The 27,293-nt window shown below is 34.0% G+C and overlaps 2 protein-coding genes and 1 long non-coding RNA gene across 3 annotated transcripts; 1 reads left to right on the top strand and 2 right to left on the bottom strand.

Annotated features, from left to right (window-relative positions):
• Positions 1-3,269: 3,269 nt before the first annotated feature.
• LOC125061887 (integrator complex subunit 14) lies at positions 3,270-15,038 on the bottom strand. The gene is made up of 10 exons (XM_047667523.1): positions 14,669-15,038; positions 14,376-14,530; positions 14,086-14,221; positions 13,769-13,878; positions 11,639-11,831; positions 9,015-9,112; positions 8,182-8,277; positions 6,197-6,383; positions 5,730-5,878; positions 3,270-3,515 (listed from the first exon to the last, which is right to left on the bottom strand). The coding sequence occupies exons 1-10, from the start codon at positions 14,853-14,855 to the stop codon at positions 3,285-3,287; spliced, it is 1,542 nt and encodes a 513-aa protein (XP_047523479.1). The 5' UTR covers positions 14,856-15,038; the 3' UTR covers positions 3,270-3,284.
• Positions 15,039-15,477: 439 nt separating this feature from the next.
• On the top strand, positions 15,478-17,418 carry LOC125061888. The gene is made up of 2 exons (XM_047667525.1): positions 15,478-16,145; positions 16,551-17,418. Exons 1-2 carry the CDS (start codon positions 15,739-15,741, stop codon positions 17,002-17,004), a joined length of 861 nt encoding a protein of 286 aa, XP_047523481.1. The 5' UTR covers positions 15,478-15,738; the 3' UTR covers positions 17,005-17,418.
• Positions 17,419-18,978: 1,560 nt separating this feature from the next.
• On the bottom strand, positions 18,979-26,884 carry LOC125061821. Its single transcript, XR_007119088.1, has 2 exons — positions 26,699-26,884; positions 18,979-19,290 (listed from the first exon to the last, which is right to left on the bottom strand). It is a non-coding gene; the product is annotated as an uncharacterized LOC125061821 (long non-coding RNA).
• Between the last annotated feature and the right edge of the window lie 409 nt (positions 26,885-27,293).

The following is a 27,293-nucleotide window of genomic DNA, read 5'->3' as shown; positions in this document are numbered from 1 at the left end:
TCGTAAAAAATAAGTAAAATACCTATATTTTCTTATTTAAAAAAAAAACTCATGTGTGCAATTCACACGTGGTAGAAGTGAAACCATCAAAAACAAAGTTTTTTATAATGAATAATATGTAAATTATACTTTTTTCACTAACTAAATGTAGGACTATGTTAAATAACTAAAATAATGGAAGTTTGAAATTCGATGATTATTACTTATTTAATTTTTTGCACATCTATGTTTTTTTAATTCAGAAAATGATCAAATACACGCCAATAGTTTATACACTGCACAATTCTTCCCATCTCATTCTCTCCCACGCTAAATCCTACGAATTTATGCGTCTGTCTCTTTTTACTGTCGCTTTTTCCGTTGCATCCGGTTTGAAATCACAATGATTCTAAAGAAGTTTCACTTCAACTAGTGTCTCATTTATGAAAATTTTAAAATTCAGCTTGAAATCGCTTGAGAATCAATTATACATGTGTGTACAACTGTATATGTACTATCCAAGATTCATCGGACATCCTGTAGAAGTAGGACAGTTAATTCATGTGCCATAAAAAAATAAGGGACATCATTTTTATTATCATCATTTTTTTTATCTTTTGTCAACCATGACGAAAATTCAGGATTTTGTTCCCACTCCGATCTTTATTTCTGATCGTATTTGCGCTTCATTATCTTCACTACACATGCACACAGAGAGAAATAAATAAAGAACTAAAATATCCGTGGTCCCTTTTATACAGCACTAGCAAACTCGGCGAACTCCGTTTCGCCACCAGATGGCTTCGTTTTATGTAACATTTCGTTTGGTGATCCCGCTTTTCTGTTGAAATTTTCTCTGCTATAAACCTCACGGAGCCCGAGACCTTTCCAACGAATGCAAAACCGTGAAAATCGGTTCGTGCGTTCTGGAGTTATAGCGTCAGGAAGGAAAACCCGACTTATTTTTATATAGTAGATGTAACGTAGATAGTAATACGTAGCTAAAGCACGATTCGCGAATTTGTTAGCATTAACCGTTCGAAAGAGACAAAATGATACATTTGCGGTAAACATCAGACAAAGACAAAAACATGTGAACTAAATACGAACGAATCAAACTGTGCTTTAAAATGTTGAAAACATTTTAAAGCACAGTTTGATTTAAATGTATTACGCGCCTTAAATATCTGCGAACCTCGCTGGAATGCGCTTCCCCGCACCCCGCCCCGTTTTCGCCTATCCAGTACCGTTGCCAACGCAATCGTTGCCGACGCACGTGTATTATTCTTGCTTTCGTAATCGCATTTTAGTGTTTATTGTTTCTCTGTTTGGTGAAATATTACATAAACTACCTATTTTGTGCTGTATGTAAGATGGGTAGGACTATACATAGTACGAGTATCAATAAAAATAAGTACACAAATAAAATATTTTTTATTTTTACATCTTCAATTTTTTTGCTATCTCTCCAGTTTGTATGACGTCATTAAGCCAGGTTCGCAGATATTTCCGACGACTTGTACTAATAAATACCAGAATATAAAAGGATGCCAAACAAATACTAAATTAGTTACACGGAGCCCAAATTATACCAATTTGGTACTGAATATACAGGGTGGCGCAATAGAACGCGCATTTATTAAGTATAGGCTAAAAAAATAAATACAAAAGTTATAGTTAAAATAAAATATAGGATGATTAGGTAATTAAATGAAGTTTATTTTTAAAAAATAACATCATCTAAATGACGGCCCTCCCGAAGACGACACTTCTCTAAACAAGAACGCAGATTTGTGAAAACTCTTGTCAATAAATCTGGGGTGATAATAGCTGCCATCTCCCCATGGATATTTTCCTTTTTTGGTATAGCCATTTATACCCTTGCTATGACGATAGTGGTACGAGAATATTCGCAGCCGGTGGGCCTTCACCTACCTCTCTACGCTTCGCAGGGAACTACGCTGGCATATGGCAATAAAATTATAACATACATAAGATATAAAATAAATATACTTTTAACTCTTTTATTAAGATGCTGTGAGCTTTGTAGCTTTAAGATTAATTTTAAGTTGAGGAAATTATTTATGTTTGTGTTAATTTGAAGTGATTATTTTATGTTTTTAGTTGGAATAAATTGTATATTATGAGCAATAAATATTTTTAACTGTATGTATTTTTTTGTTGGTATTTAATAATTTATTACGTGAAAGTGTATGTACGCGCGTTAGAAGTTATAATTCTTTGGCAATATTAAAAATAGTTTTTGATTGCATGCAAATAATTAATTACAATTAAATAATCAAAGACTGGAAAAGGAGTTATTATAGTGAATAAAGTTCAGTTTACATTTGAAAAATTAAATAAATAAATATTATTATTCTCTTACATTAAGTGTATAAATTCTATTATTACTCGAATGTTGTTTTTAAATTATGTCCAATGCCGTAGCATCTTCCGTGGGCAACTTCATACTGATAATTTTGTGTCACGGTGAGCGCATCGTAAAATTTAACTCTCATAAATTTTTCATAACGCGCCTAAAGAAGTATAACTTCAAAAATAAATGATTAATATTTAACTGAATTCCGTAATTGTAGGCAGTTTCGTCCTTGATCTTTTAAAATCTTGTTTTTTATACGTAAACTAGCGACCCGTCCCGGCTTCGCACGGGTGCAATGCTGATACTAAATACACTACAGAAAAACTGTGCGGCCGGCCGGTACCGCCGCAAACGCTACGTCCCGCAATTTTTAAATCTGTAATATCTTCGAAAATATTCACTTAAATCATACGGTGTAAAGGGCCATATAGACCTATATTAAATGAACAATGTATTCAAGGTATTTAATTGGTTAAGGATTAATGCTGTATTGGTTAAAATCGCTTCGAAAATTAGCCATTATTTGTCGTAAAAAGTAAATGACAAAAAAAAGTTATTGTGGGTTATCCATAAGAGATAGACATATACCATCACGGACTTTTCTGTAGACCTTTTCAATGTGTACAATACTTAGTACATTATTTTGATAAAACTCGTAGGGTTCAGCCTGCGTTTGTTAGAAACCTCAAAAATAACAGTACTTCTCCACTATTTAATGGAAGTTATTATACATATAAACCTTCCTCTTGAATCACTCTATCTATTAAAAAAACCGCATCAAAATCCGTTGTGTAGTTTAAAAGATTTAAGCATACAAAGGGACATAGGGACAGAGAAAGCAACTTTGTTTTATACTATGTAGTGATTATGACTAATAGGGCGAATCGCTTTAATATAAATAAAAAACCAATTTGTTGACAGTTATTTAATGTGACATAGAAGAAAATTCCGTAGCCAATGGTTGTAGGGTATGTTTTATGTCGAGGGCGGTTCTCGGATCCCTCAGGGCGGCAGCTGCATGGGCAAGTTGCAATGCACACTCGGGTGGGGCAGATCCGCCTAAAGACGCACATTCGCGCTCTAAAGCTCCACCCACACATGTCAGAAGCTCAGAGAACCCAAGAGATATTGCTGCACGGCGGAGACGGTTCAATTCCTGAATAGTACAAAAAGTAGAAATTAAAAAAAAATTGAACTTTATTTCTATACTCTGTGATATTCTATCGCAGACTATCAATTAACTTCTATCAATAAATAGTTCATCTTTATATATATAATTCTTCTGTGAGTGTGTATGTCACTGAACTTCTCTCAAACGACTGGACCCATTTTGATGAAATTTTTTGTGTGTGTTCAAGGGGATCTGGGAATGGTTTAGATTCACAAATCAGCAAGCCAGATGGCGCTGCAGTCGGTACTTTCATACTTTGCTTTACTAATTGCTTGAAATATCATGCAGGACAACGTCTGTCGGGTCCACTAGTCTATATATATAAAAATGAAACCCGTTTTCCGTTGTCACGACATAACATGAAAACGGCTTGACCGATTTGTCTGATTCTTTTTTATAATATTCCTTGAAGTACGAGGGTGGTTCTTACGGAGAGAAAAATTAAAAAAATTGTGTGAAAAAGCCTAAAAACATCACTTTTCTATATTCCCATAAAAAATATTCGTAATAATATTTAAAGGCAATTTGAACTTTAATACCATATCATAAAGTTCAAGTGTTTGTGGAGGGGTTCCGGAAAGGTAAATTTTTATTTTTTGACGTAATGTATTTTTTGTATTATCAACTTTTTTTTTATCTTACTAGCTAGACCAGTGTCCCGAATAGCAAAATAAGTATTTAAAAAAAATAAAGAATCGACTGTTAGGCGGTACGATGTTCGCCAGGCCAGCTAGTAAAATAATAAAATTCTTGCACATTCAAGCTTATCATGGGCTATTTGACAAAATTTTAGAAATTCAAGTTAAACAATAATTACAAAAAACCCGCCAAAAAGTTTCTCTAGGCAAGATTCACGCACCAGATACCGTACCAAGATCTAAAATAGATAATTTCTATCAACGATTGCACATATCGTAGATATGGAATCCAATGAGTTCAATGTAAATTGTCATAATAACCGTTTTTAATATTACTTTATCTTTGTCTTTATAAATAAAGCTTTCCGCCAAGCCTATTTGTCATCGATATCTGGTTTACTTCTAATCTGTGATATTATGTAAGCTATACTAGCGCTTGAATTAATGATCAATAAATGTTACTATTTTACGATGGTTTTAGTGTTTTGTGCTTAATTAAGCAAAATTCAAAATAATAAACGTAATTGTATATTTGTAAAACTACACAGATAAATGTAATAAGTGTCAGACACATTAGCCATAGACTGGTCGATGTACTTATCTCATGTCGCCTCACTTTTGATATAAAAATGTTCAGATTTTATGATTAAAAAATTATTCATTCTTGGCTCATCAATTAAAAGTAATAATGGAAACTCCTTAGTGCTACATACTTTGACATTGACATTTTTTATGTGCCTAATACTCTAGTCTGTATAGGTATGTTATCTAAAGCTGGCGGCTTCAACACATTTACACTTTGTGCTTGTGTAGTGTCTGTGAATAAGCGCGAGACGTGAAGTCAAACTGAAATACAATCACAAAAGACTGTCCGTCTCTCTAGCGCTCGGTCAAGCTTATGAGTATAAAAGAGACAGTTATTGTTTTGCTTTTGCTACTGTTTATGTTGATCTTTACTGTTTTATATTATTATTATTTTATACATGTTGATCTTTTTTCAAACATTACCAGGGCAATCTCGTAAAATGGTGCACAATGTTTTTAATTATTTTAAGCATCTTAATAAAAACAGTTTAATGAAAAAATGTTATATTTAATTTGACATCAGATGCGACTGGGGTTTCTAAGAGGAGTATTGAAAGAATAGTTAGTGAAGTAAAAGTGAAGTGTGTTGAGCTAGATGGAGCTTATGTCGAAAAATGAAAAATTATTTACACAAACTACTCTTTTACGTTCTTGGTCGGGCTTAGAACTTTTGGATCCACCCTCGTATGCACATAATATTTATATGTATTTGACACATTTTTATTTATTTACAACCCACCCAACCTTACTAAAACCAGAGTAGACTAAAATATATAGCTTGGCAAAAAAGTCATATTTTTAAACATATTGTATAGTGAAATTGCATTAGTGTGAGTACTGTGAACGCGCCAGCTTTCGATAACCGACCTATACATTCGTACATTATATAATCGTACTGACGTTCGAAATTCAAATAATTATTATAACGTATTCCATTTTTAAATTTTTACCTTCACTCGACGCGAATGAATGTTACCTTATACAAATGTTGTGTCTTATCAGGTAACTTCCTCGCATGTCTCAGCACTTTCTGTACGTCCGCCAATAAGGCGTGTGGGCGTGCCCATGCGCATCCCGACCCGCCACCGCTATACGAACGCCACGAGCGTATTGGGAATGTTTCCGCTGAAATATCGTATATGTCAGTTAATTTTTAACTGAGATATTTATAATCAATGGCTTGAGGCTGAGGTCGTAGGTTCGATCCCCGGCTGTGCATCAATGGACTTTCTATGTGCGCATTTAACATTCGCTCGAACGGTGAAGGAAAACATCGTGATGAAACCGGATTGACTTGACTCAAAAAGTCGACGGCGTTCGTCAGAAGAAGGCTGATCATCTACTTGCGTATTAGATTGTCAAATGAAACAGACACAAAAATCTGAGGCCCAGACTTAAAAAGGTTGTAGCGCCACTGATATATTATTTAGTTATTAAACTTACGGTTCGTTGTGGTCTCATCGATGGGCCCCAATTGGTCCAATGGCCCAAGCCAGGGGGCAGCAGAGGCTCCGGGTCTTAATACACTGAGAAGAAGGCAGGAGCGTCTCGCGCGTGCTGCCTCACACCAGGCAGATAGTGTTCCCCACCAATCTACTCCAAGTTGTACCACTGCAGCCATACTTTCTACCTACAATGTTAAGTATACGGGACGTAACATAGACGGGACCTTGTCAAATATGGTCTAGATCCCGAACACGTTGAAAAAAAAAAAACGTGTCGCACTCGGGGACTGCCGCGGTAAAGCTGTTGCATAGTATTTTTACACGCTTTATATTAGCTTCACCTGTATGTATGTATGTATGTATGTATGTAACCGACTCCTTCGGATTCGATTTTGACCCACTATAAACGGACAGATTTTATTTAAATTTTGCGCACCTGTCAAAGATCGATGACAATCAGAAAAAAAAAAAAAAATAAAAAATAAAAAAATAAATAATAGTTAAAAAAAACTAAAAAACACGCTTTTAAAGCACATCAAACTAAAAAGTGAAAAATAATTCCTAATTTAGGCTGAAAATGGTAATGAACAAACAATACTGGTATTATTGTGAAAAAGCGTGGGGCGCTCTGTGCCTATAGATTTTATCAACTTAGGTTAATAATAATTATTAGTTATTTATTTATGCAGTATTTTTTCTTTGATATTAATTCAATCTACCACTCTACCAGACTCAGACTAAAACGCCTATATAGGCTGTCTCACTCTAACGCGTAACGGTTGCACCGGCCGCGCTTACGCTACGTCACCGATCTCGTCAGAGAGACGTGAATACGCAGTATGCGTTCTGTCCCGCTCTAACGCGTATTGGCAGCACCTATATTATGTCATCGTGTGTTAGGTTTTTATTTTCATTACGGAATTTCTTGATTCGGTCGCCGCGCTCAAAGCCCGCGATAAAATCTATGCAATAGCTTAAAAATTGATGTGAAAAAATAAATCGATTATAGAAAAAAAATAGATTTTTAAAAAAGTGATAATCGATTTTTCATGCTAAAAAAACAATCGATCAATAAAAAATCTATCAATTACGCACAAAGTTCTTGGCTGGGCATCTAAGAAAACTTATTCATAAGCCGTATTTGTTTTGCTTCAAAAATATTTTTCCAAATGTATTAAAAATATCAAAGTGAAATAATACATTATACGTATGTATATTATGCGTGTTGTTCCCACGAGAATTTAAGTGCGTGCTCCTATTTCACCATGCCTCCTGCTGATAGAGGACAACTCTTTGTTTTTAATTTATTATATTGTTATTTATTACTTATGTCTTGTGGAACATGGTGTAATGGTTGCTACTTACAAACATTGTGTAAAGCAAAAAACTTGAGTTTACTGCCAGTTCTTCTTGCAGTCTGGATTTTAATGAAGGGCGTAGAACGGACCAATTATTTAATTTCCAAGTATTTCTTATTATCTTAATATGTTGTTTGTCCGCGATGGACTCCTAAACTACCGAACCGATATCAATAAAATTTTCACACCGTGTGTAGTTTGATCCAACTTAAAAGATAGGATAGCTTACATCTCAATTTATACACTCAATATTATTTTATTGCAAAATACATATTTGTATATTATTTGATAGTCACAATTCTAGCAGATGGCGCTGTGTTGAAAGTACCAACGTTTCACATAAGCTACAATTTAATGGCATAACCACCAAAAAACTGGTGTTCTCTTACCGTTTCCCTTGAATAGTTTGCTATGTAATACATATAACAAAAGCCTAAGCCATAGCAACGCTTGGCCGGTCTGCTAGTTTTATATATTTATTTATTTATAATCTTTATTGACATTCATAAGTGTACATTTTGTTACCTAAATAAATGATTTTGAATTTTCATATGGAGCCTTCAATTCAGCCTTGAATTCAATTTAACTGTCATTTCGCGCCGTTTTTTATATCAATCTTACATACCTTAAGTGCTCCATGGAGTAACACACAGAAATTCGGCACTTTGCTGGGATCTGATATGTTCTCTTCATCAGTCGAACCATCCGTACTTGAACCTTCCTACAAATTTACCGATTTTTGAAGTGAAACTTCTTTAGAATCGTTGTGAATTCAAACCGGATGCAACGGAAAAAGCGACAGTAAAAAGAGACGGACACATAAATTAATAGGATTTGAAGTGGGAGAGAGTGAGAAAGCGACAGTAAAAAGAGACAGTCGCATAAATTAATAGGATTTGGCGTGGGAGAGAGTGAGATAGGAGGCATTATACAGTGTATAAACTTTAAATTAGTGTGTATTTGAACATTTTCTGAAATAAAAAAACAGATTTGATGAAAATTAAATAAGTAAGTCAAGTAAGTAGTTTAATTATAAAACTAGATTATTTATCAATTTTAACTACAAATCATTAGTTATAGAAACTTTTTGAAGTGAAAACTTCGTACTACACTTAATTAAAAGTTTATACGCTGTATAATGCTTCCTATCTCATTTTCTCCCACGTTGGATCTTGTGAATTTATTTCAAACTTTTATAAGTGTATAAATTCTATTATTACTCGAATGTTGCTTTTAAATTATGTCCAATGCCGTCTTCCGTGGGCAACTTCATTCTGTTAATTTTGTGTCACCCGTGCATCGTAAAATTTCACTCTCATCAATTTTTCATAACGCGCCTAAAGAAGTTTCACTTCAAAAACCAAAACGAAACCTTGTGGAATTGACCTACTTAATACATAGGTTATGTATTCGATAAAAAAATCTATCTATAATTTAATTAAATAAATTTTTTCTTACCTTTGTAGGTGTTTTTGGGTCATAATTCTCTCGATTTGTATTATTATTCGTCTGTGCTTGTGGTATCACCAAATGTTTACTTAATGCTATCGGGGTGCCTGTCAATAAATAAATGTATCGTTATTTAAAAAAAAACAAAATGATTTTTGAAACAGACAGTGTAGGTCTAGTGGCTTTAGCGTGCGAGCCAGCGATCGTGCGTTCGAACCAGGTCTGTGCAATGGAATTTTCACTCTATACACAATTAACACTTGTATTGTGAAGAAAAACATCGTGAATCCGGCATGTGGCAAACCTTCCAGAAAAGAGCGTACCAATTTATAAAAGGCCGGCAACGCACTCGCGAGTCTTCTGGCAGTGTGAGTGTCCATGGACAGCGGTATTACTTAACATTAGGCAACTCCAGCCCCTTTACTTCCTGTTAAATAAAAAAACCGATGACATCTGTCAGACACAGTTGGCTGATCATCTTCTCTACGATCAAACACACCAAGGTCATGAGGGACACCACAGAATTATTATTAAAAAAAATCTTTTAGATCGCCAAGCCAACAGATTAAAATAAAAATGTGTGAGTGTACTAGGTGTACACACGTAAGAAGTGAAACTTCTTTATGACCTTATTTTTCGAAAAATGATCTACTATATGCAACCTAACGAAATTGGTTAAATAAAGTTTAACAAAAGGCTTTTATTATCATAGACATGAATACAAATACAATTATTTCGATTTTTGGCTTCAATTTAATGGCTTCGAATCTCTTCGGATCAACCGTGGTAGGGACAAGAAAAAGATGGCGCGTAACCGAAAAACGTGACGATTTGCTAAAAATTTCTCCCACACGTCGATAAAGAACTTTCATTCCAACGCCGATAAAGAAGTTTGACTTCAAAAAGCAACATGGCGCGTAACCGATAAATGTGACGCGTAACGAAAAAATGTTACACTAAATTTTTTTCCAACCCCGATAAAGAAGTTTCACTTCAAAAAGTGCGTGCGTACAAAGTACACAATATGTCAGAAGTGAAACGTCTTTGAAAATAATTATTACTAAGGTTATATTCACACTGTTTACACACTGTATACGTGCTAATGATAATATAAATAAATAAAAAATCTGCGTTTACTGCACAAGACGTTATGCGACAGAATTGCCATCAAAAGTTCTAATATGTAACTACTAAACGAATATATCAACCAATAGTGTGTATCTCAATCTCGAATCGCTCTCTCACTTTTCTTCAAAAACGCTGCACATCTTCGTGACGTTTCATCCGTAAAAAAGACATACATAGGATTCATAAATTGTGCGACACGTTGTCCAAAGTTTTTCTCGTTACGTTCGTTATGTGGGATAACGATTAGTGATAAGGGGCCATCCATAAAGTACGTCATACGAATATTAGGACTTTTAAAACCCCTCCCCCCGTCCTTGTCACAGGTTGTCACATTTTTATAACCCCCCCCCCTCCCTCCTGATGTGACGTCACACATTTTTTAAAATTATGTATGTACATATTTAAAAATAATCGAGAGAAAACAGCTATTTTCTATAAATTAATTATAAATTATTAATAAATATAGATCAAGTTCGTAAATTTTTAATTCACATCCAAACTTTGCATTTTAGTATTTTAAATTTTAACATGTGACGTCACAAAAGTATTGACCCCCCCATGCCCCTTGTCACACGATGTCACACTTCGGTGATACCCTCCCTCCCCATTAACGTGTGACGTACTTTATGGATGGCCCCTAATTGGAAAATATTTGCCTTATAGAAGGGTAGAAGCTACCCAGATCCTTGATTATACTTACTTGGTTCCTATCGAATGTAATAATAATAATAAAGCCCATTTAAATTAAAATCATTACAAAAGTGGAAGCAGCTTAGCATGTTCTATAATTATTGTTTCAAAAGTAAAGTAAATAAATAATAGTTTAAAAAAACTAAAAAAACACGGAATTATTTTTCACTTCTTAGTTTGATGTGCTTTAAAAGCGTGTTTTTTTTTAAACTTTAATTTATTTTTTAGTTAAATTCTTTTAATTTCTTTTTCGGATTATTGCATTGTCATCGATCTTTGACAGGTGCGCAAAATTTGAATTAAATCTGTCCGTTTAAAGTGGGTCAAAATCGAGTCCGAAGGAGTCGGTTACATACATATATACATACATACAGGTGAAGCTAAATATAAAGCGTGTAAAAAAAAGGGTGCGTGTACTTATATACGCGCGTAAGAAGTTATACTTCTTTGGCATTATTAAAAATAGTTTGTGATTGCATGCAAATAATTAATTACAATTAAATAATCAAAGACTGGAAAAGGAGTCATTATAGTCAATAAAGTTCAGTTTACATTTGAAAAATTAAATATATAAATATTTAATATTATTCTCTTACATTAAGTGTAACATAAATTCTATTATTATTCGAATGTTGTTTTTAAATTATGCCCAATGCCGTATTATCTCCCGTGGGCAACTTCATTCTGTTAATTTTGTGTCACGGTGCGCGCGCATCGTAAAATTTCACTCTCATAAATTTTTCATATCGCGCCTAAAGAAGTATAACTTCAAAAATTACCCTCATGCGCCTAAAGATCACCTCAAATATACTTACCCAAGTCCTGTTGAGAAATAAATCCTATAATGTGCAGTTGATTCAATATGGTATAAGTAGCTGATATTCCATCATGAGACGCAGGAGTTGGTGCCGGAAAGAGTTGGACGCGCGCTTCTAATTGTCCACATTTTAGAGAACACCAGTATTCTTGGTACTGCTGTTCACAGAGCCTGGTCATGGCTGTTACGACCTACAAATATTACACAAAGTTATGAAGATAATAATATAAAATAGTAATAATAAAGATAAAAAGAAATATAAAAAAAAGTGTGCGTGTACTAGGTGTACACACGTAAGAAGTGAAACTTCTTTATGACCTTATTTTTCGGAAAATGATCTACTATATGCAACTTAACGAAATTGGTTAAATAAAGTTTAACAAAAGGCTTTTATTATTATAGACATGAATACAAATACAATTATTTCATTTTACCTTATTACTACTAAGATTATTACAGAATTTCATTAATTGTAATAGAATTATTACTATCATTGTTATCGTTATTATATATTTTTGTTATTAATGGCTTCGAATCTCTTCGGATCAACCGTGGTAGGGACAAGAAAAAGATGGCGCGTAACCGAAAAACGTGACGATTTGCTACAAAATTTCACCCATACGTCGATAAAAAATTCATTCTAACGCCGATAAAGAAGTTTGACTTCAAAAAGCAACATGGCGCGTAACCGAAAAACGTGACGATTTGCTACAAAATTTCACCCATACGTCGATAAAGAACTTTCATTCCAACGCCGATAAAGAAGTTTCACTTCAAAAATATGCGTAAATTAAATAACTTGTTCCCTTCTTCTCAAACTGATACCATTTAATGTTCCTGCCAGATCTCTGCGCTCGTAGACAACTTTTAACCGATTCCCAGAACCAACATTGGGTTCCGTGAGCCTCTTCACAGGATGTGTTCTAGCTTGGATTCTGCCACTAGCATCTACCCTTTTTCGCACTCCTCTACTGCTTTATTTAAGAATAAGTTAAAACACTTAATGTCTTAAGCCTTGTATCTTTCTTGTTTTTTTTTTATATAGCTGCTAGTTTGTTTTTCGTTCTCCTAATTTATAAATTTTGTGCTGTCATGTTTTACTTTGTATTGTATTTTTTATCAGTGAAACTTTTTGTGAATATGTCCAATGTTTTACTTTAATTTTATTTTTACTGTATAGTGATGTATCTCTTTAGTTTCCTTAATAAATAAATAAGACATATACATATATAGACTACACAGTACACATATATAAGTATATACAAGAGAGTTTAGCTGTCCCTTAGAGAAGATGCGCTCAGATATTGCTCCATTATCACCAAATAGCTATAGTCCATAATAAAACCTAAAATGTCTAATGACGCTAAAAGTTCTAACGTTCTATGAATACTACATCCAAGATAATAATTAATAACAGTTTAATCTCTTACTCAGAGTCAACCACTAAAGTAAATATTTAAATAAGTTCATAATCATTTTTCCTAACTTTTTCAATCATAATTTTTTTATTAAAGTGTTATGGTTTATTTGTTTAAACTTAATAGTTTATTACCCAAAACATTATGTACTTATAATACATATATTATATACATCAATATATTATACTAGTTGAGGTGTGTGTAGGACTGTGAGTGTGCATTTAGTTTAATAAATCTATATATATAAAAATGAAACCCGTTTCCCGTTGTCACGACATAACATGAAAACGGCTTGACCGATTTGTCGGATTATTTTTTTATAATATTCCTTGATGTACGAGGATGGTTCTTACGGAGAGAAAAATTAAAAAAATTGAGTAAAAAAGTCTAAAAACAACACTTTTCTATATTCCCATACAAAATATTCGTATTAATATTAAAGGCAATTTGAACTTTAATACCATAACATAAAGTTCAAGTGTTTGTGGAGGGGTTCCGGGAAGGTAAATTTTTATTTTTTGACATAATGTATTTGTTGTATTATCAACTTTCTTTTTTTATCTTACTAGCTAGACCGGTGTCCCGAATAGCAGAATAAGTATTTTTTTTTTAAATCGACTGTTAGGCGGTACGAGGTTCGCCAGGCCAGCTAGTATATAATATAATTATTATGTATAAATTAAAATATATTTTATCAAAATATTTCTTACCCCAGGAACATTTAAGGTGTCCGGACTATAAATGGCACCTCTTGATATATTACTTATAGTATTGTTAGTGTTACTTGCTAAATCTATTATTTTCTGATACAAAGGTATAGCTGAAACAAAAAAAACTAAGGTCTAGACAAAAATTTGTAAGCTTAGCTTAGCTAAACAAAACACTATCAGAGCTCACATCTAAGATTTAGGCAATTAATAAAAACAGACATACTGTTGATGTTTTATTTATGTAGTACAACCAATTTTTAATTCAGTGTTAAGACTAAGTACTATGATACCTGTATGTCAAAAATCTATTCTCTTACCTTGTTGTAAGCTCTGATCATTTGGGGCAACCACGGGCAGTACATGTATACGCACAGGGTACGTGGGCGGCAAAGGTAGGGCTTGTATAATCCGATTCCTTCCTATTTGTCCAGTACCTATACTGCCATCTGTAATCTTTTAAAATTCATTTATTGAATAAAAATGTATATGGGAATCTGTGAATTGCATTTGCAAACATAAATTAATATCTGTACATAAAATTATTTTACAATCAACAGTTAAATTAAACTGTGTAAATTATACTGCAATCAGTTAAAATACCACTTACCAATATTATTTGCATAGGTGTTTGATATCCCCATTCATTTAAGATTAACTGGTTTACACCAATAAAAGCCGTTTCAATACATGTCTTGTCTCCTTCCTCCAGATGAGGCAATTTTGCTCTGATGTTGTCATATTCACGGGTAAATGGAATTGTTACTACAAGAAAACCAATGTTTATGTTTGTTGATAATATTCTAATATATACCCACAATTATCCTTGATATAAAGAACAGGAAATAAATAAAACAAAATATGCCTGTTTATTAAATTGTATGAAAGCTTAAAAGATATTACCTTCATATGTGGATGAAAACGTAACCAGTGCAACATATTCTAGTTTAGAATGTACACATAGATAGTCTAGAAATGTATTAATCGCTGATGAAGCAATCGTTAGACGTGTATGGTTCTCTGTAGAGTCCGAGGAAGGTACGGGCCGACTCATAGAAAGAGAAACATCCAATAATATCACAGTCGGCATCTTAGGTTATGTTTTAATTACAGACGTAAAATTTTGAGTTTCAAACATATGATACCGTAATTGTTGTACTTAAAATACGTTATCATCTAATCATTACATACAATAAAATCTTTATAATATTGTATGTAAAAACAAACAACAATACAGACGCCTTGTTTACATTTTGTTTTCACTTAATAAGTTAAGAGCTTAGGCCTTAGAGCACAGTTTAGTTTTTTTTTTTTTGGAGTTTATGGCCTGGTATCTAGACCTTTAGGCCAAAGCACAGTTTAGTTAGGCTGAAAGACCACAGATTGCTGTGGAGATATTCTATAATATACTGACTGTAATCTGTATTGTCTGAAGTACCTAACCTGTTTATGGAATAGACTTTACACTAGTTTTTTCAAGATAAAATAATATCATCATCTAGTTTTTTCAAGCATAAAGTGTTTACAATCAATAAAACTATAAGTAATAATAAAACAAATTACAAGGTACCATAACATAGTATATTGTTTTCAACACAGATGGCGCTTATTCTAAATAAAAACGCGTTAAAGGCATATTCGGCAGGAATTTTGATCAGGTTTTTATTATTTTATAAAACTACATGTTAATTTTTAATAAAATACTAATATAGAAGATTCTGTGCGGAAAGAGAACTCTCATGGGATTTAAGGCACCATCACTAACTTTGCTTTTTGTTATGTAGACAACACTTTTTTTGTTAATTTCTCTTTCTGCACAGACTAGCAAACGAACGGACCAGTGAGATCTCCAAATATTGGCGCCATACTGATTATCATTATGGTAATGCCTAGTTATGTTCGACAAATGTAAATAAAGCCTACTAGATTTTGCAAAGTTTAAAAACGGCGTTTGAAGAATATTTTTTAAAAGGATGGAAAATACGGAAAATAACATGGCGTTATATGAAAACGACCTGGAATGTGATGATCAGGAATATAAGCACGATTTCATAACTATACCGTGGGATGACCGGTCTCGTAAGAGCAAAATCAGTGTTGCACTGTTGCTGGCGAGTATATTAATCGCTACATTGGCCATAGTAGCTAATAACTTCATCGTTCATTATAAAAACTTTGATTCGAAAGCTTTAAGCGCGGAAACAAATATTAATTGCAATTTGGTTAAAGTAGATACATATCAATACGTTGCAAGGATTCGTTCTGTCGTTAATTTAGAACTTATTTGCGTTGGAGCGGTTCTGTCACAGTCATCAGTATTGGCCAATGAATTATGTTTAAGGTCGGGTCCGATTCGGCTACATTTGGGAAGTCCTACTGAGTAAGAATAGTATTTAAAAAGTTTTATAAAACATGTTTGGCAAATGTCTCTCACAGAGCCTTAAACGGAAACTATTGTTGTACTGTTTGTTGCCATGGTAACGATGGTTTTCATATGAGAATGATAAAAACAAAAACATTAATAAATCATAACTCGAATGAAATGTTGCGATATTTAAATGAAAAATTTTGATTGATTATTTTTCGTGTTGCTGTGGTAATTAACATGGTTCGAAAAGCTAGTTTTCTTCAAACAAGATAGAACTGCGCAGTTTTGTGGTGTTTAAAGATGGATTTTTTTGGAAAGATTTATAGAAACTAAATCCAAATATCATCCCAATTTACCTAGTTTATTTTAATATATTATTATATATCGCTAGTAGAATCATATCTCTTATCTTTACAGTCCTCAATGTAAAAAAGGTTTTCCCGTGGATGTTTTCGAAGTGATACCACACGACGGCGTCATTACGAAGGCCCTAGTACTCTTATCGAGCTTTGAAGATCTGTCCCGATGCGCTACTTACATTAAAATCGGAAAAAATATCAATTTTAAAAATAAAGCCCTAATAATAGGACGGCCATTTCGTGGCGGGCGATCGTTGTCACTTCAACTTGTGACAGTTGACAATATAGACAATTCCACAGATGTCGGCAATTTCAAATACGATAGTGTGATCTGTGTTAAGGACTTGGATAAGTGTCCCGTGAGAGCTGGAGATCTATTAGTTCAAGAGGGATTACTGTATGGACTTGCGTCTACCAGTGTGAACGACAGAGGGCTAAAGCAAGCAGTGTGCTTTGCAAATCTCACTCTAGTTTATAAGGAATTAAAATTGCTTGATGCGACAATTGGATAGAATCAATGGTGCATTTACACAGATTTTACAATACTATTATTTCATGTTTGTATACGTTCTTACGATATTATCATTGACTACTGTATTATAGGTACATAATAATTCGTTATTAAATTATAATAATGTATATGATAGGCTATACATACATCATATGTTTTAATTACAATTTCCTAGTAATTCCCAGAACACAAATAGTTAAGACCTTAGGGAATTACAATATCTTACAATAACAACGTATTTAGATTTTATGTGTAAAGAAAGGAAAGCAGACAATTTTCAAATTATTTTTAGCTGCCATATGCTATATGGTAATTTGTTACCCTTTTCTCTGTATTTAATGTAAAATGCTTTGATTAGAGTAACTAGATAGAGCTTCAATGTCTATGAGCTGGACAATACATTAAATAGAGTCTCATTGGCTTATTCTCAGTAGAATAAAAGACGCTTAGTCAATATGCCTTATCAGTATAAAGGCCGATTTACATTATCTTAGTGTTTAGGAGAGTATTTTAGTACAAGTTGAAAGGCAAGTTCTTTAGTGCTTTAGTGCGTTGCGAGTGAACGTTTACATTTCCTCCAGTAGAGTATCATTACAGCGCCACAATGAATGCGCAACGACGTCGGTAAATACGCTCTATTCTACGCAAAATACTAACTGTAGTTATGGAACAAATAGAAGACGAGATTTTATTCGAAATAAATAAACTAAATATAAATGAAATAGCTTCTTTTAAGGCAGTGTATGCCGCAGTGTATCACTTGAAACAAAAATATAAAGTGATTCTATTTTGATTCAACTTGAAAGTCAAGTAGAACCGTACTAAAGCAGCATTTACATGTTTCAACTAAAGTACTATCCTAAAGCACTCTCCTAAACACTAAGATAATGTAAATCGGCCTTAAGGCATCTTGACTAAGCGTCTGTTTCACAATGTACGGATAAGTTCTACATAAGTTCCAAATTAGCTATTTATTACTTATTGGTAGGATAAACACTAGAGCTATTCGTCACATAAAGCCCATCATAAGTTATGAGTCCGATGAATGTCAAATAGCACAATTTATCTTCCAAATAATGTGTTGCATAGCTATTTGGTACTTTATCCGGGTTCTGTCCAAATATGACTGGGTTTTCAGTTTTTTACACCTCCTAAACTCCAAATTATTACGCCCCATTAATAATCAGTATAATACCATGTAGGTTGTACCACGTGACGTCGAATGGTGCAACTCTATTGGCCGATATTTGGGTCGGAAAAATAATCACCTAAAAATTTACGGTTGTATAATTTCATTTTGTGTCATCAGCCTTTTGTACCTGACACATGCAACCGACTTATAGTTCCAAGGCATCCGAGAGAAATATCGTGAGGAAACCCACGTATAATACTCGAAACAAAGCAAATCTAAGAGTACGACCAACCAGGCTCCAGAAGATAAACCACTCCACATATGGAAATTGTATTCGTTTTTACGAACTCCCAAAATTATCTCTGAATTAATTCAAAACTCTCGTTAAACATACTATATTGATCAATATATCTTTTTATAAATCTGACGATTAAATGATTCAAATCTTTGGAATTGATTTGCTCCAGTTAAAACAATTTGTATGACTCAAAACTTGGTGATTAAAAAGAGTGGCAAAGAGTTTCATGCCAGTTCTTGTTGCCCGCTCTACTCCCTCGACTTGCAAAGTGTAAATTTAGAATTAATTTACATTTATTTTTTGTGTTGACGTTCATAAGTGTACTTACGTTGTTACCTATATAAAATAAGTTATTTTGAGTTTGAGTTTGAGCCGTGGTTCGAACGCATGACCATAGATTAAAGGGTCGCATACCCTAGCCATTAGGCCAACACTGCGTATTAGCGTGTTATGCTTGCGTCAAATATACTTGTCTAGGGCCACTGTACGCCCATATTGTGACGGCAAATCATTCTATTGTCTCTGCCAATAAAATTAAACAAGTATAAAATATTATAGACTATAATTTGCTATAGTAAAATTACATTTGAAACTAGTATTCGTGACACCTTCGTGTATGTCTTCTGTGATGACGGGATAAAATTCTAACCGATCCTAAATCAATTTCTTCGGGGGCGGTGATTCCTTTCCAGTCTTTTGTTAAAAAGTATAAAACTAGTACAGTTAAAAATGTAACAAAAGTATAAAATAATAGTCTATCATTTTTAAATGGTTGAAAGAATTGTGAAACCCTACTTGGCTTTGTTGGAGGTTTACTCTGTTTTATAGATGTAATAACATTTAAGGCATGCAGTAACCTGAAAAGAATAAAAATATCTCGTATTACTAATAATATATTAATAATAATAATGTACCTAAGTACACACCAGTCACTAAAACTGAGGGTTAAAGCTTCCGTAGCGTAAACTCTTAATCTATTAAATATATAAAACAAAGTTATCGAATAACAATAAATAAATTAATTAATTTTTGAATGCAAACCATCTGTTGACAAAATTGCGCACCATTTTACATCGAATTCGTGTCAGTTGAAATGAATGAGGAGATGCATATTGCATAACCAGGGATTAATCTTGATCGAAGACATGTGTTACCTCATCAAAAAATGTTGTATATCAGAAAGTGCTTTAACATGCAGTATCGCAATATTAGCGCTAGAGAGAAGAGGCCTAATGTGTAAAACTGTAATTTTTCTTTCGCAATGGCAAGCAATAAAACATTTCTGTATTTGCAAAAAAAGTTGTATTAATGCTATTATTACCTTACTGAAATCCTAAAATAATATACTATTAGATATTATTAGACTGTTAGGCTGAACGAAGTTAGCAAGGTCAGCTAGTGATACCTAATATAAATGACAAGATAGTATTTTATGTAAAGTTCTAAGAAAGTCAACGACAAAATGTCTCTTGTAAAGGTTTAAAACCTTTTTAATAGTCTGAAAAGGGAGCTTGTAGTTTATTGTTTATCAGAATGCCAAATCATAGTACGGGAGGTAGCAACGTTTTCGAGAAAGAATTTTAGGTCAGCTGATTTTGTGATATGTCTTCCTTCTTGCACTTCCGGTTAGAGTCTGGGCAATCTGGCTGGCGGTAGCGGTTGCGTTCATTAGTGCGCATCCTATCTGTCCAGGTAATAATCCTGGATTTTAAAAGCATTTTAAGAAGCGTAATTTTTGATTTTTCCTTTTTAAATACGTCTACCTGACATACAAAATAAAAATTACAGACATTCTAAAATGCTTTGAAATTTTTATAAAAATAAAACTTAAAATCGCGTCTGGCACATAGTTAGCAACGCGAAAAATGTCTGGCAATAAAAAAAGTATGTTAGGTAGACGTATTTAAAAAGGAAAAATCAAAAATTACGCTTCTTAAAATGCTTTTAAAATCCAGGACTATTACCTGGACAGATAGGTCATAGGATGCGCACTAATGAACGCAACCGCTACCGCCAGCCAGATTGCCCAGACTCTAACCGGAAGTGCAAGAAGGAAGAAATATCACAAAATCAGCTGACCTAAAATTCTTTTTTTTCAAACGTTGCTACCTCCCGTACTAAAATGACTGCTTCACGACTGATTTGAGAGCGAACGCCGATGCGAAAACCGCTGTGTGAGTTCGAAAAGTGAGTTACAGAATCGCAGGGCAGCTTCCAAAACTTCTTCGGTTTCAGATAGCACCGCGTTTAATAATTCTTTCAGTACTTCTTCCAATTGCAAGCGCGCTTCTCGATGTTCGTCCAAACTGGCTGATCGACAGCTATCGACATCTGAATTGACTTAACAGGGTCACTAAACAAAAATTGGACACTACTTGCACTTCACACCTGCACTAATCATCCTCAATTACTAATCACTTGCACTCGCACTAATCAAAGTGATTACAGGCCACAACTACACTACATATACTCCTGACATTTAATACATATTTCACAGTCCACTGGCTGGCAAGCTGTTCATTAGGTATAAGTTAGGAGGAAGATAACAGGAGCTAATATATATTAGGAGAAACTATTTTAATAATATTTTTATATGTATTAGGCTTATTGGTCTAGTTTAGTACCCCTCTGACTGCGAATCCATGGTCCCGGGTTCGACAAACATCGATGTGATGAGCATTTGGTGTTGTGTTTAGGTCTTGGGTGTTTAAATATGTATTTATATATGTTAGGTCTATCTATGTATAATATGTATGTATATGCGTTGCCTAGTACTTATAACACAAGCTTCACCAGCTTAGCGTGGGACTAGGTCAATTGGTGTGAATTGTCCAATCATAAAAAAAAGACTCCGAAACAAAATAGTGACAAAGTTTGTATTCAAAGCGAGAATTAACCATAGATTTAAGGACGTTCAATAAAAAGTGATATAAAGGGTGTCTCAGTGCCGATTTTAAACTAAAGTATTAAAAAAAAATTGTATTTGTAATATTATAATTGCAGTAAATTATTAGTGCGGATTTATGTACGAAATATTACACCGTCAAAATGTCTTCAAGGTGAATGCACTCTTCAAAGCGGACTAGCAAATTTACAGACACGCCGCAAGACGTCAACTGATATGGCTCTCACTTCTGTCGTTATTCTATTGTCAACTGCCCAAAATTCGTAAGAGGGGTATCATAAACTCTTGCTTTGAGATAACCACTTAAATAAAAGTCAGCTAAGGTTAAGTCGGGAGATCTGGGTGGCTACAATATGGCTCCAAAGCGGCTTATGATTATTTCCGGAAACAGCGCTTTTAGGCTATGTTCACATGTAACGCGCGTTAACGCGCGTCAACGCGCGATCAAATTTGAAGAGCGTTCAGATGATGAGCGCTAACACGCGTTGCGAGAGTACTCGTCAGTCTAGTTCGGTAGAACGTAGAAAATGGACGTGGAAGAGGCTATTATTTTGTGGTTATATTATAAAGAAAAATATAGAAAAAGAAAACGTACACATTGGGTTCATCCAATTTTGAAAAAAAAAATACAAATTATATTATATTTTTTATACAAATTTGCCATATTCCAACTTGCTGGCTTTTTTTCTACTTCATCGATTAGTAAGTCGATGTCAATATCTTCAATTTCACTCATTTTAAATGCGAGAACAAAATATAATTACGAAAATTAACAAAATTACATGCGATCGCGATGAAAGCGCGCGCTCATCTGAACAGCAAACGGACATTACATTAATATCAAAGCGCGCGTCAACGCGCGATCACCTGCGTCTAGAGACTTTTTCTCTGAGCGCCGCGTTGACGCCCGTTAACGCGCGCTCATGTGAACAGTTGTATGAAAATAACACAATGTCTAGTCGCGCGTCAAGTTTTTGCCATCTGAACATAGCCTTAGTGTGTCCATGCAGACCCTAGCTAGTAGCGTGTGTAAGGTGTGATTTATGTGTATATGTGAAAACTAGTCAGGTTAGTTTTCTAACTATCAAATACTATCTATATACCATAGTGTTTATGCTACAGTACATTGTAACATATGCATGTTGAAATATTCATTAATCGCTTGTCACATGTTCAATTAAACGTCAAATGATATACCATGGGAGATTGGCGACTTTACGCCAAAAACGTAACTCAATTAAAATGTTAATTTCGACCTCATACGTCACTCATTCTACTAACGAAGCTTTTAAGTTTTTGTATTGAACTAGATAACACTGTGTGTTACTAGATACGAAAACCTAATCTGCGTTTTACATAGAAACGTCAATGAACTCTGTCAATTGTCAAATGAAAATTGCGAAGAAAACTCTATGTGTTTATTAAGTGGCAGCTAGGTGAGGGGTACCGGGTTCGATTCCCGGTTCGAGGGCAAGTTTTAATTTAATTTAAATTTGTTCTCGGCCTTTGGGAGGGTTGTGCGGTACCGGGCGAGTGCCTAAACCGTACATGGAGGACATGGTCGAATTTCTAAGGCAAAAAGCACGAATTATAAAAAAAAACTCATACTTGACGCTGGCCGTGTAAACCGTGCCAGAGCCATTAAAAAAAAAAAAACTCTATGTCTATATTATAACGCTTTAGTTTTAATAAAAAGGTTATTCATTATAATAATTTACTTTTTATTTTATGTTTGCTCTCAAACATCACAAATGTTTAAATGAGGATGATCAGATACTTATTATGTTATAGATAGGAATAACACGTGACATGAGAACTTAAAGTGTTTGTATTTATATGTGATACAACATACAAAAATACAATCAACCCTTAATTTTCACCCCTCTACAATCAACCCCAATTTTTTATTTGTTAATTAAAATCTTGTGACTTTGAGGTTTATATAGAGAAAAATTCACAGGAAAACCTTTATAAGTTTTCAGTCCAGAAAACCGAACAGTCTCTGGGGTAACATAGCAAAATGTTCCATGTTGGTATGTACTAAAAAGGTTGGCTAAGTAAAATCACATTACGGTGAAACTAAGTTCGCGGGGCAGCTAGTAAATATATATAGGTAATTATATTACAATGGGTGTCAACAATAAAGGAGGCATAATAAAAATAAAACTATGTAACTGGTCAGTAAACAAGAGTTATAAAAGCTTGGGCATGAGCAGCTTACCGACGCCTGTGTTCTTTGTGATAATCACCTTTATTGCTATGTCCAAACGTAATACAATAATATTGTGTTTTAGTTATAAAATTCACCAATAGATGGCGCTGTGCGATTTCTGCATCGCGCTATGGTTGTGTCGTGGCTTATAGTGTTAGGTTTAACATGGAAACTATTCATCAAAGACGCCACAGATGGTATTAAAACCATCAGTTTTGGCAGACCTGGTCAAGGCATTTTGATAACAGGGGGCGAACGGGCAGGAAGCTCCCCTGATCTTAAGTGATACCACTGCAAATGGACACTTACTGTCAGAAGGCTAGCAAGTGCCGGCCTTTTAAGAATAGTTACGCTCTTTTCTAGGACCCTAAGTCGTATTGGTTCGGTATAGGGACGTGACATTCTGCATAAAAAATAGATTTTTTATTAATCGATTATTTTTGTAGCATAAAAAATCGATTAATAAATAATCGATTTTTTTTACTAATCGATTATTTCCTAATTATTGAATTAATTTCAAAATAAACCCTAAATACTTTATTTTTCATGGTTTTTTTTTAATTAAAAATAAACAATAGAAATTATAAACACAAATTAACGTTTAAGAATAATCAAAACCGAAATTAACTTAAACTCGTTTTGATAGATTTTAGGTGAAATTTTATAAATGCTGAGTGTTTGCCTTTTCAGTAGCACATTGCAGTATTTTTGTTGTCTTTTAAATTGTAAGTAGTCTTGTGTTGCTGAATAAAATTATTTTACTTCAAAATTAACTGGTTTTATCATCCTTTCGATGTTTTACAAAAAAACATCGAGTATATCAATACATCTTCAAAGAATCGGATTCAATGTATCGCATTGTAAACATCGATGTATATCGAATATCCCTAATAGTTATAATGTCCCTAGACCAGACATAATGTCGGGAGGTGTCAGATAAAAAATCGACGATGATTGATTTTCAATTACATATAAAAATAATCGATTATTAATCGATTATTTTATATATAAAAAACGATTTTTTTTTCACATCCCTAGACTTCGGTAATATATTAGTAGGCAGCTGGTTCCACATAGAGGTGCGCGGAAAAAACTGTCTTACAAACGCTCAGTTGTGGAACGACGGACGTCAAGGTGATAAGGGTGGAATTAAACGAGTAAAAAGCCAGCTAAGGTCAAATTAGCAGCTATGTATCTACCCAGATGTCAAAGTAATATTTACCATTTTTTTTTTTTAAAGACAATTCACACCAATTGACCTAGTCCCACGCTAAGCTGGTGAAGCTTGTGTTATGGGTACTAGGCAACGGATATACATACATATTATAGATAGATAGACACATAAATACATATTTAAACACCCAAGACCTAAGCACAACACCAAATGCTCATCACATCGATGTTCGTCTCAGCCGGGGATCGAACCCAGGACCCATGGATTCGTAGTCAGGGGTACTAGCCACTAGACCAATGAGTCGTCAGCATGAGTGGCATACTCCTAGTCCTCTATTCGGATCTAAGGCATCCAAAGTTGTGCAGGATTTCTTCCTTCACCGTTAAGGCCTGTATTCACTTACATTAGAGATTAGTGCAAGTGATTAGGAGAAAACAAGTGTGGACAGCGACTGATTAGTGCAGGTGAGTTGGCTGCGTAGTAAAATAAAAATAAAATATGTTTATTATGGAATATAAGATACATGTATCACTGATTCCACGACATTAAATTTGAATTTGTAGGCATCCCTACTCATCGGCAAAGAAGACAGAGGGTGTAGGCCGAGAGAAAAAGCCGGCGTAAAAAACTCTCGGTAAAAAAAGTAAGTAAAAAGTAAAGTGATTAGAAGCGTGTTCTATTTTTTGCGAGTGCAGGCAGCAGGACTCTTCGATCAACCTGAGAGCAAAGTAATATTCCGTCGTGTCGAGAGCAGCGAATTCCTTATAGAGTTGGTAGCTTGCGCCATGAATGGATCTTCTATTAATTCATTTTCGAACCCATACTTTGATCTTGCAAGTTCAGCTTCCAAAACTTCTTCGGTTTCTTTCAGTAATTCGTCCAAACTTGCTGATCGACGGCTATCGACAGCTGAATTTACTTAACAGAGCCAAAAACAATAACTGGACATTACACACCTGCACTAATCATCCTCAATTACTTATCACGGGTTGGGTTATGGCTTATCACTTGCACTCGCACTAATCAAAGTGAAAACAGGCCTTTAGAACCAATGTTAATTGACCATACCTACTAGAAACATTGAAGTGGCGGCCATTTTTGGTCGCAGAACCAGTACTAAGTAAGAATTTGATTATGCTAATAATAATAATAATAATAATAATAATTTATTGCAAGAATATGGTACAAAAATGTGTCAGGTGATACAATCATAAGTTCGCATATTCTGCCACACACAATGGCGCGCAAATTTGTATTTAAAGGAATTTTACATTTTACATTATTAGTCATATGAATTGGTCAGTTTTTATATTATTTGTATCATTATATTATTGTACATATCATATCATACGTTATTAAATTTATGTTCTAAACTTATGTTCTAAATATTCAGTTACGCTATAGAAGCACCTTGACTTCAAAAACCTAATCACCCCTTGAAAACATTATATAGCAGCGATCTATTATTTTAGGAAGGTGATTAAATAGGTATTCTCACAGCCATGGCGTAACAATTTTTCGAGTATAGCGCGGTGCAACATGCAGGCACCCGCAGCCGTGTTGGATCCCTCGGTATATATGTCACCGTAAAATTGTAAACACCGTTAGATTGTAATCTATCTCGCGAGATTATAAACTGTCGAAAGATTGTGAACCTCAACGAACTGCTTACAATTTAACGTATTATTATTCGGTAGTTATATGAAATTGTTGGAAAGTAAAATTAATCTGTAATTGACCAAAGAAGTTTGAATGATAACTAAGTTAGTGTAGTACAATCTACCGAATAATAATACGTTAAATTGTAAGCAGTAAGCTGAGGTTCACAATCATTCGACAGTTTATAATCTCGCGAGATAGATTACAATCTAACGGTGTTTACAATTTTACGTTAACATATATAAGCATGCTATAGCTAGGCTGAACTTTGAGAGTTACTTATCCACCTGGATGGAGAGAAGAATATGCACTAACCTTGTTTGTAGTTTCTTAGTAGGTGATTCATTTGGTATCTGCGCCATTTGGTAAAGCATGAATGATTATACCATGTTAAAGATATTCAATGGTCAATCCATTATCAGCCAATTTATGTTTTTATATTGGAGGCTAAATTTTAATTATTGTAATCATCCATCTTTCAAAGTGACAATATAGGCTAGGCTTATAAACTCCTTAGTTAATAATAGACTCTAGGAACGTACTAAAAATCAATGAAACTTTAAAAAAAGTTTATTATGTTTTATTTGTTTCATTTCCAGTATTCCCACACATAAACTAAATTCTTTTCAATCCGAAAACCCCTTCTTATCTCAAAAATCACTTCAAATTCTTAGGTCCTTCTAACTACATGTTACGCTCTTCTAATAGATGTTTATTGGAAATTCCATCTCACACTTCATCCTTCTGAGGAAATTCATTTACGATCTCCGCCATTAAGTTGTGGAATACGCTGCCCGACTCCGTACGATTGGCTACCTCTCTGTCATCTTTTAAAACTCTTCTGTATAATCATTTCTTAACCTTATCCTATCCTGATCAATCGTGACTTGTATAATTCTTATGTTTCCTT

Source organism: Pieris napi, chromosome 24 (genome assembly GCF_905475465.1).
Source record: "Pieris napi chromosome 24, ilPieNapi1.2, whole genome shotgun sequence".
Lineage (NCBI taxonomy): Eukaryota > Metazoa > Arthropoda > Insecta > Lepidoptera > Pieridae > Pieris > Pieris napi.
Note: the sequence above shows the minus strand (reverse complement) of the source record. Positions and strands in the feature narration are given on the sequence as shown.